The sequence below is a fragment of the Candoia aspera genome, chromosome 11 (genome assembly GCF_035149785.1).
Source record: "Candoia aspera isolate rCanAsp1 chromosome 11, rCanAsp1.hap2, whole genome shotgun sequence".
NCBI classification, from domain to species: domain Eukaryota; kingdom Metazoa; phylum Chordata; class Lepidosauria; order Squamata; family Boidae; genus Candoia; species Candoia aspera.
Window position 1 is genome coordinate 22,782,053 of NC_086163.1, and position 14,465 is coordinate 22,796,517.

Consider the following 14,465-nt stretch of genomic DNA (forward strand, 5'->3'; position numbering starts at 1 on the left):
TGACCAAACATATAGCTTGTTTCAGTTACTTTCAATAGATTGTTTATGTTGTTCTTAGTTTAGCTCTTTAAAACATCTTCTAATTTCAGTAAGTTTCATTCATATCTGTTTTGGCATTACAAAATCCTGTGTTTTAGAGAAAGAAGGAAATAATCTTGAGTTAGGACCAGCTGTATCCATATTTAATCCCTTTCAAAATAACGTCTTCCCAAAACAAGGAGGGAAATAGGTCTTTCAGAATCCTGCCTTTATAAGTATTGCTTCGTGGTTTTGCGTCACAAAAAGAACTGCAGAAGGATAAGATGCAAGGAAATGAGCAGTGATTTTTTTACACAGACATTTAACAGCTGTAATTCTAGCCTGCTTTCAACACCATATTTAAATTTCAAATAGTCCCAGATTTGGGGGACTTATCGTGACCCCAGTTTTTGGGCGCTGGAAAAACAAAACAAACTCTGAAACAGCCCTAGAAGTTGAGATAACAAGTGGGCTCCTTTCGACACCTTGTCCCTCCCCCTCAGCACATGGATCAGTAATTAAAGTCATAGGTTTAACGTGTCATTCAAACCTAGAGTAAACCTAGAGTAAACCATTTTGGTTTATGGAAGCCAGAACTTAGAACCAAGGCTTGTTGTAGGTTTAAAGCAGTATTTCTCAAACTTGGCAACTTGAAGATGTGTGGACTTGAACTCCCAGAATTCCCCAGCCAGCCATGGCTGGCTGGGGAATTCTGGGAGTTCAAGTCCACACATCTTCAAGTTGCCAAGTTTGAAAAACACTGCTTTAAAGTCTAGTTGTCGTGAACAGCATGTTGTAACTCATTCTGAATTTGGAAAGCACAGTCCACCTTTAATTAATTAAAGACACCCCCCCTGCTTTGAGGTGCAAAGATAGTGGGACATGCTTATTTGTTAACTAGACATTTGGGAGAGTGTTTGGTGAACACAGGCAATGCATCAAGATTAGATTGTGGGTAGATGTGAACGATCCAAAAATACATAAATGCAAAGCTACCTGGGATGCAAATGAAACTGTTAGCTTCTCCTTTCACTTTCTGTCTTATCCAGGCAGGTCCACAGGGTGTGGTCAAAGAAAGGCTGGATGGCAGCCTCGCTGAGGCTCTGCCTGCTTTTATGTGCATCTCGATGCCCGTAAAAAATGGGCAGAGCTTCCATCGCACCACTGAGGCTGCCATCTTGACTTTCTGAGCCATACCCTGAGGACACACCTGGGTGATTCTTTGATTCTTCCTGGCCAAGACGGTTTATAAGGGAGGGCTGCCTGCTGTGCGACATTTACTTCCACTCAAATAAAACAGAAAAGCAGAAGTGTTTTCCCAGCGCCTGCAAGGAAGATTTTAAAAAGCTAACGCTGGTGGCAAGGGAGTAGATTCAGGGAAATGACTTTCCATGCCAAAGGTAGCATGAAGAGGCTCCCCCAGTCGCAGACAGTTAAAACAAGAAACACCATAAGGTAGTGCAGCCTTTCCCAACGTGGGCCATGCTGCTTGGGAACAAAGGGAGATGCGATCCAAGGCCTCTGGAGGCCACCAGCTGAGGGATACCTCTGGCAGATATCTGGGGGTCCTTCAGCAGAATGAGAAACAGCCAAAACAGCAGCACCACGCAAGGTTTGATGGAAGCATGCCCAGCAGATGCTAATAAACCTCGTAGCTGTGTTATTGGTCAATAAAGTCCATAAAAGCAAAGGTTTCATCTGCATGAAGTATGTCTAAATGAAATGACTGCTTGAGGAACAGATTTAGATGACCCAGGACAAAAAAGCATTTTCAGAGGCAGTCCCCTGACTTAGGAATGCCAGTTACACCCATGCTATTTTATTGTCTTTTCCATGCCCAGTAAAGGCACTTCATTTCCCCCAGATTGTTCCATCATCTGTCCATTCCATCGGGATCTTTTTAAAATGTTTCCTAGTGTTTTTCACTCTCTGCCATTGTAGATTTTACTGCTTATTTTATCTTACGTGTTTTCTACCACGCAGGAATGCATGCTTTTATTAACGCGTTTAACCTTCCCTTTGGATTGTTTGAATGTGGTTGTTTAATTTTTTTAAAAAATTAAAGATTAAATAAAATCAACTTCGTCGGATAAAAACCCAGAAAGACAAAAACCTGCTGGAATTTTTTTTTGAAATGCATCTTCCTAAGAAGAGAGCAAGGCAGCCGCCAAAGTGACTCCAAGAACCACTGAAATCTAGCCACATAAGTAGCTTTCTCATGTCCCAGCTAACCTGGTTTTGCCTTGGGAGGGATGTGGAGGAGGGCTTCTTCCTAGAACAAACTGGCTGGCTAAAGAAACCGCCACCTAAACCACTGGTCTAGGTTTAGAGCTGTGTTTCATGTTTACATCTGCCAAGTGGCCATTTCCTGTCTCTTATCAGTGAGGCATCACATATCTGGTCTAAAATAGCATACCGAATCATGGCTTTCAAGTAAACTTGAACCTGGTTGATATTTGTTTACTGTATGGAATAATGGCTTGGATTCGAAGGCATGACGAAATCTCATGAATGTTTATTTGCGGACTGAGTTCAAGGCAGCCCGCTCCCCAGCAAGTCCTAATACAAAGCTTATCTTTAGTCAGTTAAAGTGATTAAAATCAATGAGGCCAGTTAATTGGGATTCAACTCCCCCCCCCCCCAGCTTCAATGGAAGCACAGCCCAACTACTGTAAAAAAGAGGAACATTTCAGCCATTTTAAAACATGCATTGTCCAGCCCAGTGGATGAGAAATAGGTTCACCTGCTTTTTAAATAAGAATTTACTGGGCTTATATCTTTGCATTTATGGGAGAACTGGACCATATATGAGCACCAAACTCTGGCCTTTTCAGAATGTTGCAATGCAGTCCCCATAAATTATTAACATGGAATGTATTTTTTTGAAGTACGAATTAGATAAAAGTGTGCATAAAATTGTTACATTGGAGGACAGAGGAAAGAGGCTATATTTAGGAGAAATCTGCCTACAAATGCCTACAAATTTCCAAGCACCTTTTCCCTTCTTTGAAATTTTCAGAACTGAGACTCTAAGCTAACCACACGTTTGTAATTAGCCACGCAATTTTCTTTATAAAGACCTCTGCACCTCTGGACACAGTTCTGGGAGAAAAGTGTCATATTTAATTCTTCTCACTGGGTTTGGGTAGAATAAAATTGAAAAGTCTCTCTTACCAGAGACAGCAACAAAAATTCAGAGCTATATGTTGAAAAACACTGAAATTTCACAAAAGGGTCTACAACTTGCCTAGGAAATTATAATCATGTTCCCTGGAGTGATTGCAATTTTGCATGGGACATTTTCCAGATGACCCAGGTGTTAGTTTACTTGTTTTTATGTCTGTGTTGGACACAGAGAAAATGGTTATTAAGGCAGCAGCTATGCCATAAAGGCAACTTCTTACTAAAGCCTACAGAATTTCTTTTAAATGAAAAATAATGAGGAGACATTTTCCACATCGATCCTTCGTTTCAGATGCCAACATTATCTGATCAACCAGAAATCCTAACCCTGACTGCAATGTGGAGCACATTGGGTGTTTTGTATTTTAAGAATTCTTGGCCAATGTGGTCCTGCACATCATAGTCCAATGGAGCTGAATCTGTGGGTGCTGAAACACAAGATACTTAAAGGCTGAAGATGATCATTGTGATAGACATACTCAAAAGCCAATATGATAACATTCTGGACTGTACCACTTCTTCAGACTCAAGGGGGGTACCTATAATTTCAGATTGCATACTGTTTGAGATGGAGATAGAGCAACATTATGTCCTTGGAAATGAAATCAAACAAAAGCTATCAACAGCTGAGAGGGACCAGAAAATAATTATTCTGTCTTGCAAGAGAATTCTACTCAGAAAGCCTTCTTCTGCATTATCTAGGAAAGCATGGAAATCACATATCTTTCCCCCTCCCTTCTTCCCCGGAGTTATTCTATCCATCCTTCCATCCCAACCACTGCATTTATAGCTGAGACCCAGCCCACATCACTCTGAATGAGTCAAAACAGGATCCAGTTCGGCTTATCTCTGCAGACCATCGATGGGAGCAATTCTAGTTTTCGTACCCTCAGCCAGTGTAAAATGTATAGATCAACTTCTAAAAGGGGAAGGAGAAGTTCAGGAAGGAAGTTTTGAAAATACCAACTCGGTTCACCAACACAGTTAACCTGGCCGATGAAAAATAGCAAATTCTTTCATATAACATCCTAAACTTGGTTAGTCTCCCCTAGGTAGTCTTACAATGGAAAACACGTGCGCGCACACACACACACACACACACACACACACTGTAGAATTAGACCCAATTCATGTGAAATACCTTGGATGGTGAACGGACCTCTTTTCCTTTGACTTTTATTCTTAACATGCCATTACGCAGACTTCTATGTCACATTGATTTATTTACAGTTTATACAATTGGTGTCAGACGTGTACGAATATCACACATTTTTAAAATATTTGCATTCCATTTTTTTAAAAAAAAGAATGAATGTACACAAAAATAGGGGGCCTAGACCCCTTCTGCCATAATTACATTTTTATACAGTGCAGAATAAAATTTAAAATAGGTGTGTCCCCTAAGCTCTATTGTCAGGCAAAAACAAACAAACTGACCAAAAAAAAAAAAGCATCCTTCATCTATATAAAACATGGGGGAAATTGTGCCGTACTGCTGTTTGGTATTTGCCGTGATTACTTTAAACATACACACCCACTAGCAGTCACACAGTCTTCCTCCATATACACAGCTTCTGCAGCAAATATTGCCGACACATTAACCGTTCTAATACTGTTGACCAAGGCTGCTGTTGGGTTTTATTAAAAGGTTTGAATAAATAAGCATGTGAGCCTTGTTAGTCTTTTTATTCCCATTTTCAACCTTTATTTCTCAAAGTGCTTTTCTTTGTAATTTTGTACTTAATATTTAAAATAGGCTTGGTGTAGCCAAATGGAAGGTGGAGTGAGTTTTACAACATCAGGCTGTTGAACAAGGTGGTCCCAATCCTCCTTGGTATGATGGTGGTCTGTCTGTGGGCTTGTTTATCTGTGAGGTTTACGTTTCAAAACCTCACCAACCCCTAAGATGCAGAAAATGTTAGAAACTGCACACAATTTTGGCTTGGGGAAGAAGAAAGCCTTGTGGAATTATTCTGGGAAATTTCTCCACTGCTTTAGAATCAGAGGTCAAATACATGGTGAGCTGAATATATTCTCTCCTTAGTGCCAAGGCCGAAAAGCCACAACGGCTAGCCAACATTGGCCAAATGAAGGACTCCAAAAACTTATTTTCAGATGCTGTCACAGTGATTGTTACTGGAGCTGCTGGTTTCTTTCTTGCAGGGCGGATCTCTGTCCCTCAGATTCTAGAATCCGTTCTCCTAAAGGCTCATTAAAATTGATAATTACATGCGGGCATTGGGAGGGGGTAGGATATATCTTTTTAAAGAGAGTTGATTTGGATCCTGGAAGAAGGAATGAAAAAGAGCAGAAAGTGGTTCTTGGAAATGTGTGTAGCTTTCAGTGCTGGGGGTTTGGGGCCCAAGATGAAAGAAGAAATGTGGAGCATTTTGGCATTAAGCTTTCCCACCCCGAAAGGCACACAAAAGGCATACCTGCTTCTCTTCCACCATTGCCTAAGGACAGAGAGTTCCTTTCCATAGATGTCTTGAATATTTATATACCTCACGAACAACTAGCAGACTAACTTCTGGGAAGGTCCTATGGCTCCCAAATGGGCTGTGGCAGGAAGTCCCATAGTTCTACACCGTTTTCATTTGGGTCACTGGGGATTGTCTCTCCCCCAAGAAAGCTTGACTCCCGGGCCTTATTGTCACATCACACAAGGTTTGATGTCTTGATATGTCACTTGCTGGTGATAGTAGGAGCCGCTGCCTCCTGAATGCATGGAAGATGACGCCATGGCATTGATGGAGAAGACAAATTCTTTTCGATCACACATGCTTGGAGACTGGGAATGGTACCGGATTCCTGAAAGAAAACCAGACAGCAGTTTTAAGTAGCTGTGAGGAGAGGGAGAGAGAAAAATGACATCACCCTGGAGACTTCCTGGTTGGGCATGAAAACTGCTGGATTAGAATGTTAATTCTATTTGCTTTGGACAAGGATACAGACAACCGTTTCTGGATCTATTGCAAGTGACAGTAATACGATGATGTTTAATTATTAGCATTGTTGAGAATGACCATGGGGCTTATTTTACAGATGCACCAACTTTTATGAGTAAGTAGACTAAAGAGCCACATTGGAAGGAAGGAAGGAAGGAAGGAAGGAAGGAAGGAAGGAAGGAAGGAAGGAAGGGAGGGAGGGAGGACGGACACAGCTGAATAAAAAGCAGCCAAACTGTGTTGGCCTAAGGGTAAAAAAAAATACTGATGGATAATATCATTGATTATATCCACTAAAATTATAGTTAGTCCTAATAAAAAACTAATTAATAAACTATCTAATAAACTAATTGGATAAAGGACTTTATCCAATTATTAATTTCAGCTGAACGCATCATGTCAATGATTATCTGGCTAAATTTTGGCCCAACAGACTTGTTTAAACTCACATGGTTAGTTAATGATTGGGAGAGCCATTGCAAACCCAGCAACCTGGTTTGAGGCCTTTGAGCCAACCCTGGTTAAGCCAGCCATGGCAACAGGTGTCATGGGAATACAATCCTATGGCCTGCCAGAGGTCCCATATCCTCAAATTGATGCATTTTTTTTTGTGGAGTTGCTGAATGTTCCTTTTCCTTGGACAGTTGAATTTAATACCACATCACAAACAGCTCATAAACTCACACTCCATTTGAACAAAAAAAAATCAGATCTATTTTGGTTTCCCACCAAAATGAAGGTGGATGCATGGAAAACTGAGTTCTGCACATCTGTTGTGTGATAAAATATATGCCTGATTCATTACAAATCAAACGCAGAAGATAAATCTAATAAGTTAATAAATCAACTCTGGGCCCTGGCATGATTGTTATTCGTTTTATCTTCCCAGTGTCAACTGGTCCAACTTCTGTTCCTGGAAGGGAAATTTTGTGCTCCAACCGTTAGGCCTAATTAGATTAAATTATTGGGCTTGATGCTACCTACGTCTGTGTGTGTGTGTGTGTGTGTGTCTGTATTTGGCTTAAGGAAATTCCCACTTGTTCAGAATAGGAATTTTGTCCAAATGCAAACTGCAGGATGGGATGGGACTGTCTGTTTCCTGACTGGCCAAGGAAGGAGAAAATTTGGAGGGGGGTGGGGTGGTAACTGGTGTGCCTAGTTCAGCTTTCTTAATGAACTGGGGCTTGCTTTCACTCAGGCTAGCTGAAAAACAAGCCCCGGATTTCAAATTATTTTAATGGTTACATTATTTCTGTACCCCACCAAAGATCTGCAATGAATGTAAACAAAGCTTTTCCAATCTTGGACCACAAACAGGCATTTTATTAAAAGCAGATAGCAAGCTTGCTCCTTGTTCTCTGGAGGAGATCTGCACCCTTCCAACCCTTTGCACGGTTGATTCTGCAAAATCAGTGTAAGCCGTAAAGTAATTTCTGGCACCGTTATTTACAGATCCGCAGCTGTTGACAGTGTTTGGAAATATTTAAACACAAGAAGACATCAGGCTGGAACATTGGTCTCCAAGTAACTGTTCCTGCTAGGGCATCTTCTGAACTGTAACCAATTATTTCTATTCAAGGAGAAATCCTAGACTAATTTATTGGGGAGTCTGTCCCACCAAGTTTAGTGGGGCTTCCTTCTGAGTAACCACGTACAAGATTGACCCGCTAATTAGTTGCCGCACACCTTACACTTTCAGAAAATCACCTCCGTTCTTTTTCTAACTAAACAGCACCTCAAGGTCTGTCTGCCCGCCAAAAGAATTGAAGCATGCTAGTTAGAAACTTGACAAATTACATTATTTTAAAAATATTTTAAGGCATCACTTTGCAGCTTGCATTGAAAGATTGAGCGAGTACACGCACACACACGTGTATATGTAGAGAGACTGAGATAGAAGCAGCGTTTTACCTCCATTTATTTATTTTCTTGTTAGAGTTATCTGACCAGTAAAACTGCCCACTCACACCTCACTCCCCAAAATGTGGTCTTTTGAAATAGTAACAGTACTAGTTTTTGCATTCATTCCCATTTCTTTTTAGAAAGGGGATTCTCCGTTTTCTAAAAATTACTTTAGAAAGAATCGTGGGGCACCTTTTCCAAACTAAGAAATGTTATGTGTTAGTCGGAAAAGGTGCTACCAGATTCCTTCTGATTGGGGGGGGGGGGGGTGTCACCATAATCTAAAATTTACTTTTTAAGTGAAAATGTGACACGCACACACCTATCTTCTATCTTCTCAACATTTCTAGGTGCCTCCTGTGTTTTTTTAAATCAAAATCCAATTCCTTTCAAACCTCTTCAAAACATCCTCACCAATACCTCGCTAAAATGGCGGAGAGATCAAGAAGCGTTCAGAAATTGAAGGGGTTGCGACCATTTGCTCAAAAAAAAAAAGGTTTCTCTGTTTCCCCTCCTCAAATTCTTCCCCTTTAAGCAGCTCAGCTTGATTCGCCTCCTTTGTTAATATCCTGGACAAAACCTGAAGATTTGTCTGATTAACAGACCGCTCCGCTTAAGCGAACCCAGACCCGCACCACACCTTCAGCCTGAATCAAAAGGGAGAGCAGATTCGTTGGCTAGCTGGATAATCCCCCCTCACCTCGCCCCCCTGGACTGCCGCGACGTGATTTTTACTTCTGACTTTAATCCTCTTCCATCCCTCATTAATCCTTCCAACCGGGGTAAGCCAGCCCGGCGGAGTCGGAGGCCCTTTTGCGCCTCCCGTTGAGCGCGGCGAGGCAGGGTTCGCCCAACTGGGGTCGCCCCAATGGAGCTTCTTAAACCCGAGGTCCGAGCGGGAGAATCCAGCGCTAAGGGGTGGAAAGGGGGTGGGTGAATTGAGAGAATTCGTACGTGGCCCCCCTTGGCGCCCCCAGCCCTCGCCAAGGCGGCTGTTGCGGGCCGCAGTCGAAAACCGGCTTCCTTTCGCCTTGGCGAAATCTCACCGCAGGCCCTCTCTCGATTCACCCACCCCCTTCCCACAGCGATTCTAAAGCAAGCCCGGCCTTTGCCAAGCCAGGCCAGCGACGCGATTTTTTAAATGCCCTTTGGCTTTGGTGAGGGCTTTTGTCCCCCCCCCCCCGCCGACGATTTGGACGGGGGAAAATCAAAATCCCCCCGAATTCCGCGCCTCCAGGCCTCGCTTGTCAATTTCACGCTGGGAGGCCTGGTCAGTTTCAAAGCGCCCTTCCCCACCGGTTGGGCGGCCTTTGAGGTCTTACCTAGCTATCTCTCCCGGCCCAGATCACCTTTAAAAAGGGGGTGGGGCGGGGGGAGAGTGTGGAAAAGAAAGCATTTCACTTTCTTTCTGCAAAACCAGCAGTCGTTTTCACCACTCCACTGAGTCTTGGACAATGCAAAGATCCTTGGGTCTCTCTGCCCAGAAATTGAGTGGATTTTCCCCCACCCATGACAGTAGGACCCCCATCCTTAATCTCCACGCTTCCCGGAAGCAGCCAAGTTTGCAGGCTCTTATTGGGAACACAGGGCCTGATGAATCCTGAAGCAATCAGGGTAAGGGGGCTTTGGCGATTCTTCAGTTGGAAAGCAAAGGAGTTTTCCCCCCGCCCCCGCCCCGAAGCCCACAAACAAAATTTTCCGAAAGAAAGAAAGGCATTTCTGTCTACAAATGAGAGATCAAAAGGGCAACTGATTTCTCTGCACGGACCTGCCTCGAGGGAGACCACGCTGAAAACCCTATTTCTAAAACTATTTTAAAAGACGGCGCTAAAAAAGATCAGCAGCTGGAAGGCCCAGCCGGAGACACGAATTCTGTCCATTAACGCGACGCGCATTTCACGGCCCAAAGAAGGCGTTTGTGAAACGCCAGCCCGATTTCATGGGGAGAGAAGTTAAATAAGTGGGGCGGAAGAGTTCATTTTAGCGACCAGTTGCGGGGGGGGGGGGGGATCAGCATCGTTTTCAGTAGGCGCCGTCACCCTTCATTGTGACTTTGCAAGGGGAGTAATTATTAGAAATATTATTAATACAATTAATGTCATGTTGCTCTTAAAGAATTAGCCAAGACAAGGGCTGGTAATAAAATATTGATATTCCTGAAGCCTTTAAAACGGGTGTCCAAAGCGGAATGCCACAACCATCCCCAGCTCTGGTGGCCATCTCAGAAGTGACTGTTTCAGGTGCCGCAGGTCTCGTCGGCTGCATTCATACGACGTGCTTAACCAGGTTAGGGAAAAGCCGAGCAGATGCATTCAGATGACACAGTAAATTTTGCTCATCTTAAATGTGTTGTTACGTTTTTGTTTTGGTAGCTTCCTGTGTTGTGCGAACCCAGAAAACAAGCTAATTCTGCAAGCCGGTTAAGAGCGTTGGGGGAATGAAACATCACATTCCTAGCAACTTGTGCTTGCTCGAGGGTAGGGAAATGACCCCCCCAAAGGATTTACACCATCATTTTATATCTTCAAAGAGAGTCTTCTCTCCATCAATAGCCTCCTAATGGATAAACCAACATGGGAAGATAAGCCACCAATTCAAGCAGAACCTCGAAACTTAGTCATGCCTTCTGACAATCTGGGATTGAGATTGCTGTTCTGGAACAAGCATTCGCCGTCTTTCCAAAACGCTAAGAAGAATTGAAATGTAAGGTTCGACCCTATTTCTAAAGCCATGAGTTTTCACGAGTTAAAACTAGGTCTTGCTTATTCGGCCACCAGAACAAGGAAATCAAGGGGAAAGAATGAAGTCTCAATTATTAACCTCCATCAAATCCAGCCTTTTACGATGAGGAGGAGAGATGCTTTTACATATATATAGAGAGAGAAGAGTGAAGAGGCCTTCACACTGCAGTGGATTGATCTGAGATGATGATGATGATGATGATGATGATGATGATGATGATGATGATGATGATGATGATGATGATGATAATAATAATAATGCCTTTCCTAAACGCATTTGCATACTATTTAGGTTGCAGCACTATCAGAATCAAATGGAAGTCTGTCCCATTTTCAAGAAGGTCGGATCTTACCAAATTACCCTCCCGTGTCTACGGCTTCTAAGCAATATTGCTGCGAAGGCCAGAGAAATATTAAGGCTCCGCAAGGCTCCGAGCAGCGTCCATAGGATCGCGAGGAGGGAAATCCGTCTCCTTTCGTCCCTCTCTTCCCTCGTTTTCAGCTCCTTAAATGCGAGGGAAGCGACGCGATTCTAAGGCTGCCGAAATGCGGAGCAAAACGGGTCCTCTTCCTAACCGTGTGCGCCTTGCTGCGGCAGATCCTCGTCCTTCGGGGCGCCCTTGCAGAGCACTTCAGCTTGGCGTCCCCTGCTTCCCTCGTTTTATGTCGGGAGTGAAAGTATTAATTGAGCAATCTCGAGGAAAGCGGGGAGGACTCGGGGCGCCGTGCGCTGGGAGTCCTTCCCTCCCTGGCCCAGCCGCGCAGACCCGCAACTCAGCTGAGTCAAAACCACCCCACCGGTCTTCTCCGGCCACCCCCTTTCTTCTCTCCTTCAGTTTCGCTTCTGAGGGGTCACTCGTTCATTAGATCCCTCAGAGGGAAGGAAGGCGCCCTTATAGGACCCCCGATCCTCTCGCGGAGGCCTCACCTGCCTTCCTTCCCTTCCCTTCTTTTCCTTTCCTTTCCCTTCCCTTCCTTTCCTTTCCTTTTTTTTCTTTTTCTTTTTTCTTTTCTTCTTTTTTGCAGTAACCCCCACTCCCCCCGACGAGGAAGAGACCGCAGCCTCCTTCGGCCAACGGCTGGGGAAAGGCAAAGGAAGGGGAAGCGCCAACAGCCATTAATTTTGTCCTGGAGCAAGCCGTTCCCTAAGAAAGTCCCAACCGAGAATAGCTGGGAGCGCTTTTCGCCTTCCTAACCTCGCTTTCCCAGACCCCGGGCTCGCTTCACGACCACCCGCATCCCCTCTTCTTTTTCTTCGTTCTTGCGCCCCGACCTTCAGCAACTCACCTGCCAGCCGCCCATTCGCCGGACCCCAGACTCGCTTTGTCTTCTGCTCCGGGTCGGAACCCCGCGCCCTTCGGCCCCTCACCCCAGCTGCCCCGAGGCCTCGACCCCGCGCCCTCCCTCTCGGGGCCCGCCGCCCCAGTCCTCGTCCAGCGCTCCCGACCCCCCACCCCGCGCGCGCCCCGCTCCCGCTTACCTTGCAGCTCGGCTGGGTTGTGGCTGTTCTGATGCAGGTAGGGCTGCTCCAGGGAGTGCGAGGAGAGGCCGGAGGAGAGCGGGTTGCCGGCTGGGTTGCATGGCGAGAGCGGCTGCTGCTTGATGTAAGAGGCGCCGCCGTTCAAGCCGGGGGCGGGCGAGGGCGCCCAAGCCGAGGGGGCCGTGCCGGAGTAAACCGAGTGGGGCTCCATCACCCCTCCGCCGGGCAGCAGGGGCGAAGCGGGCACGGATCCGTCGTGGTGGCCGTAGTCTCCTCCCGCCGAGGCGGCCCCGGCTCCCCCGCCGCCGCAGCTGCTCATATAGGCGTGGTGGCCCCCGTTGGAGGGCAGGTGAGGCACCGAGTGGCCGGCCAGCCCCATGCCGTCCACGTTGACCATGCCCAGGGCGCCACCGTCCAAGGGCAGGCTGCTGGGCGGGCAGGAGGGCGCCTGGAAGCTGTAGCTGTCGGGGAGGTGGTTGAAATTCAAGTTCATCATGCTGTACATGGGCTTGAGGGCCTGGCACTTCCGCCTGAAGCCGCGGGGCCGCCGTCGGAAGGAGCCCTCCTCGAACATGAACTCGCTGGCCGGGTCGATGGTCCAGTAGTGGCCCTTGCCGGGCCGGCCCAGCCCCTTGGGCAGCTTGATGAAGCACTCGTTGAGCGAGAGGTTGTGGCGGACCGAGTTCTTCCAGCCCTGGTAGGAGCCGCGGAAGAAGGGGAAGCGCGCCTGCAGGAACTGGTAGATCTCGCTCAGCGTCAGCCGCTTGGACGGCGAGCTCTGGATGGCCATCACGATCAGCGCGATGTAGGAGTAGGGCGGCTTCTCCGGCCGGCGGATTCCCGCGTTGCTCTTCTTGGTCTTGGCGCCGCCGCCGCCGCCGCCGCCGCCGCCGCCGCCGCCGCCGCTGCTGCTGGGGGTTGAGGAGCTGGTGGACGAGGCGGCCTCCATGGCGGCGGCGGCTCCAAGAGGCGGCGGCGGCTGGGGCTTGTCGGAGGCTGCGGACATAGCAAGCGCCCCGGCCTCGGGCAACGGCGGCGGCGGCGGGCGAGAGGCAGGAGCGCGCAGCAGCAGCCCTGCGGTCATCGACGGCTCCCGATCGCCCCCACCCCTCCCACAGGACAGGCTCCGGGGCGGGAAGGGAGGGGGACCGGCCTCCCCAGGCGCGCGCACGCTCCGGTAGTTCCTCCGCGCGCCCTCCCCGCTCCCGCCCGCGCCTGCCTGCCTGCCTGTCTGCCGCCGCCGAGGGCCTGCAGTCCGTGGGGAGCTCTCCTTGGAACAGCCAAGCACGGCGGACGCTACCTCGGAGGAACCCCGGAAAAGAGGGACGCGGGCGCGGAGGAGGGAGCAGTGACGCGAAGGCGCGCCCCACTTGTCAAAGAAGGTATCCAATTCCCGCCCTCGCCCCGGGATTTGTTCCCTAGGATCCAAGCTAGGAAGGGCTGCCCGGATCCTGCTGCTTTCCCAGCGGATTCCGGCGCAAAGGCGTCCCCAGAATTCGCCCTTCTTCCTTCCTTCCTTCCTTCCTTCCTTCCTTCCTTCCTTCCTTCCTCCTCCGCCTCCTCCTTCTTTTAATTTACAATCTCCTTCCTCCTCCTCCTCCTCCTCCTCGCCCTTCCCCCTCCCGGCTCTTCAGACTTCGCGGAGGCTCCGGCCTTCTTCTCTTCGCTCCCCCCTCAACCCCGCCTGCCCGCTCTTCCTCCTCCTTCCAGCCCCCGGGGTCTCTGCCAGCCGGGAGCTGCCGCTGCTTCTCCGCCTGTGGAATCGCCGGTCTGCCCCCAGCCGAAGCTGGTGCCTTTCACTTTATCGCAAGTCAGCGGGCGCCTGGCGGCTCTTGACAGCACGACGTAAGAGGCAGAGGGAGCAGTCCCCGCCCCCGCGCCCCTTGCCCCTTGCCGCGCAACTCAACTCAACATTGGTGGGCGCGGAAAGCGACTCCTCCCCTGCTCCAACCCGGAGCTGTTCTGAAGTGTCTCGTCCTCCCCCCCGCAACCCCGCCGTCCTGCTTGGCCTGTTGGAAAAGAAGGACTCTCCGCTGCCCCGCTCGCAGTCCCGGAAAGGCCTTCGCACAAACCCGAACACGTGTTCGGCATTGAAGATGCTCGCTCAGCCCCCGGGATCCTCTTCCAGGGAAACAAGGATAAGCCAAAGGGAGCGCTGAATTTTCTTCCCAGAAAAGAGTCCCCCCACCCCCC

At 47.9% G+C, this 14,465-nt stretch overlaps 1 protein-coding gene across 1 annotated transcript; it reads right to left on the minus strand.

Moving 5' to 3' along the window:
- Positions 1-4,361: 4,361 nt before the first annotated feature.
- On the minus strand, positions 4,362-14,096 carry FOXF1 (forkhead box F1). Its single transcript, XM_063312765.1, has 2 exons — positions 12,273-14,096; positions 4,362-6,012 (listed from the first exon to the last, which is right to left on the minus strand). The coding sequence occupies exons 1-2, from the start codon at positions 13,354-13,356 to the stop codon at positions 5,855-5,857; spliced, it is 1,242 nt and encodes a 413-aa protein (XP_063168835.1). The 5' UTR covers positions 13,357-14,096; the 3' UTR covers positions 4,362-5,854.
- Between the last annotated feature and the right edge of the window lie 369 nt (positions 14,097-14,465).

What these genes read in the sequence shown, in the direction of transcription:
- FOXF1 (XM_063312765.1), bottom strand. Translation starts at nt 13,356, where the DNA reads ATGACCGCAGGGCTGCTGCTGCGCGCTCCTGCCTCTCGCCCGCCGCCG. An exon ending in CAACCCAGCCGAGCTGCAAG is followed by an intron (nt 6,013 to 12,272) that starts GTAAGCGGGAGC and finishes GTTTTCTTTCAG; the next exon opens with GAATCCGGTACCATTCCCAG.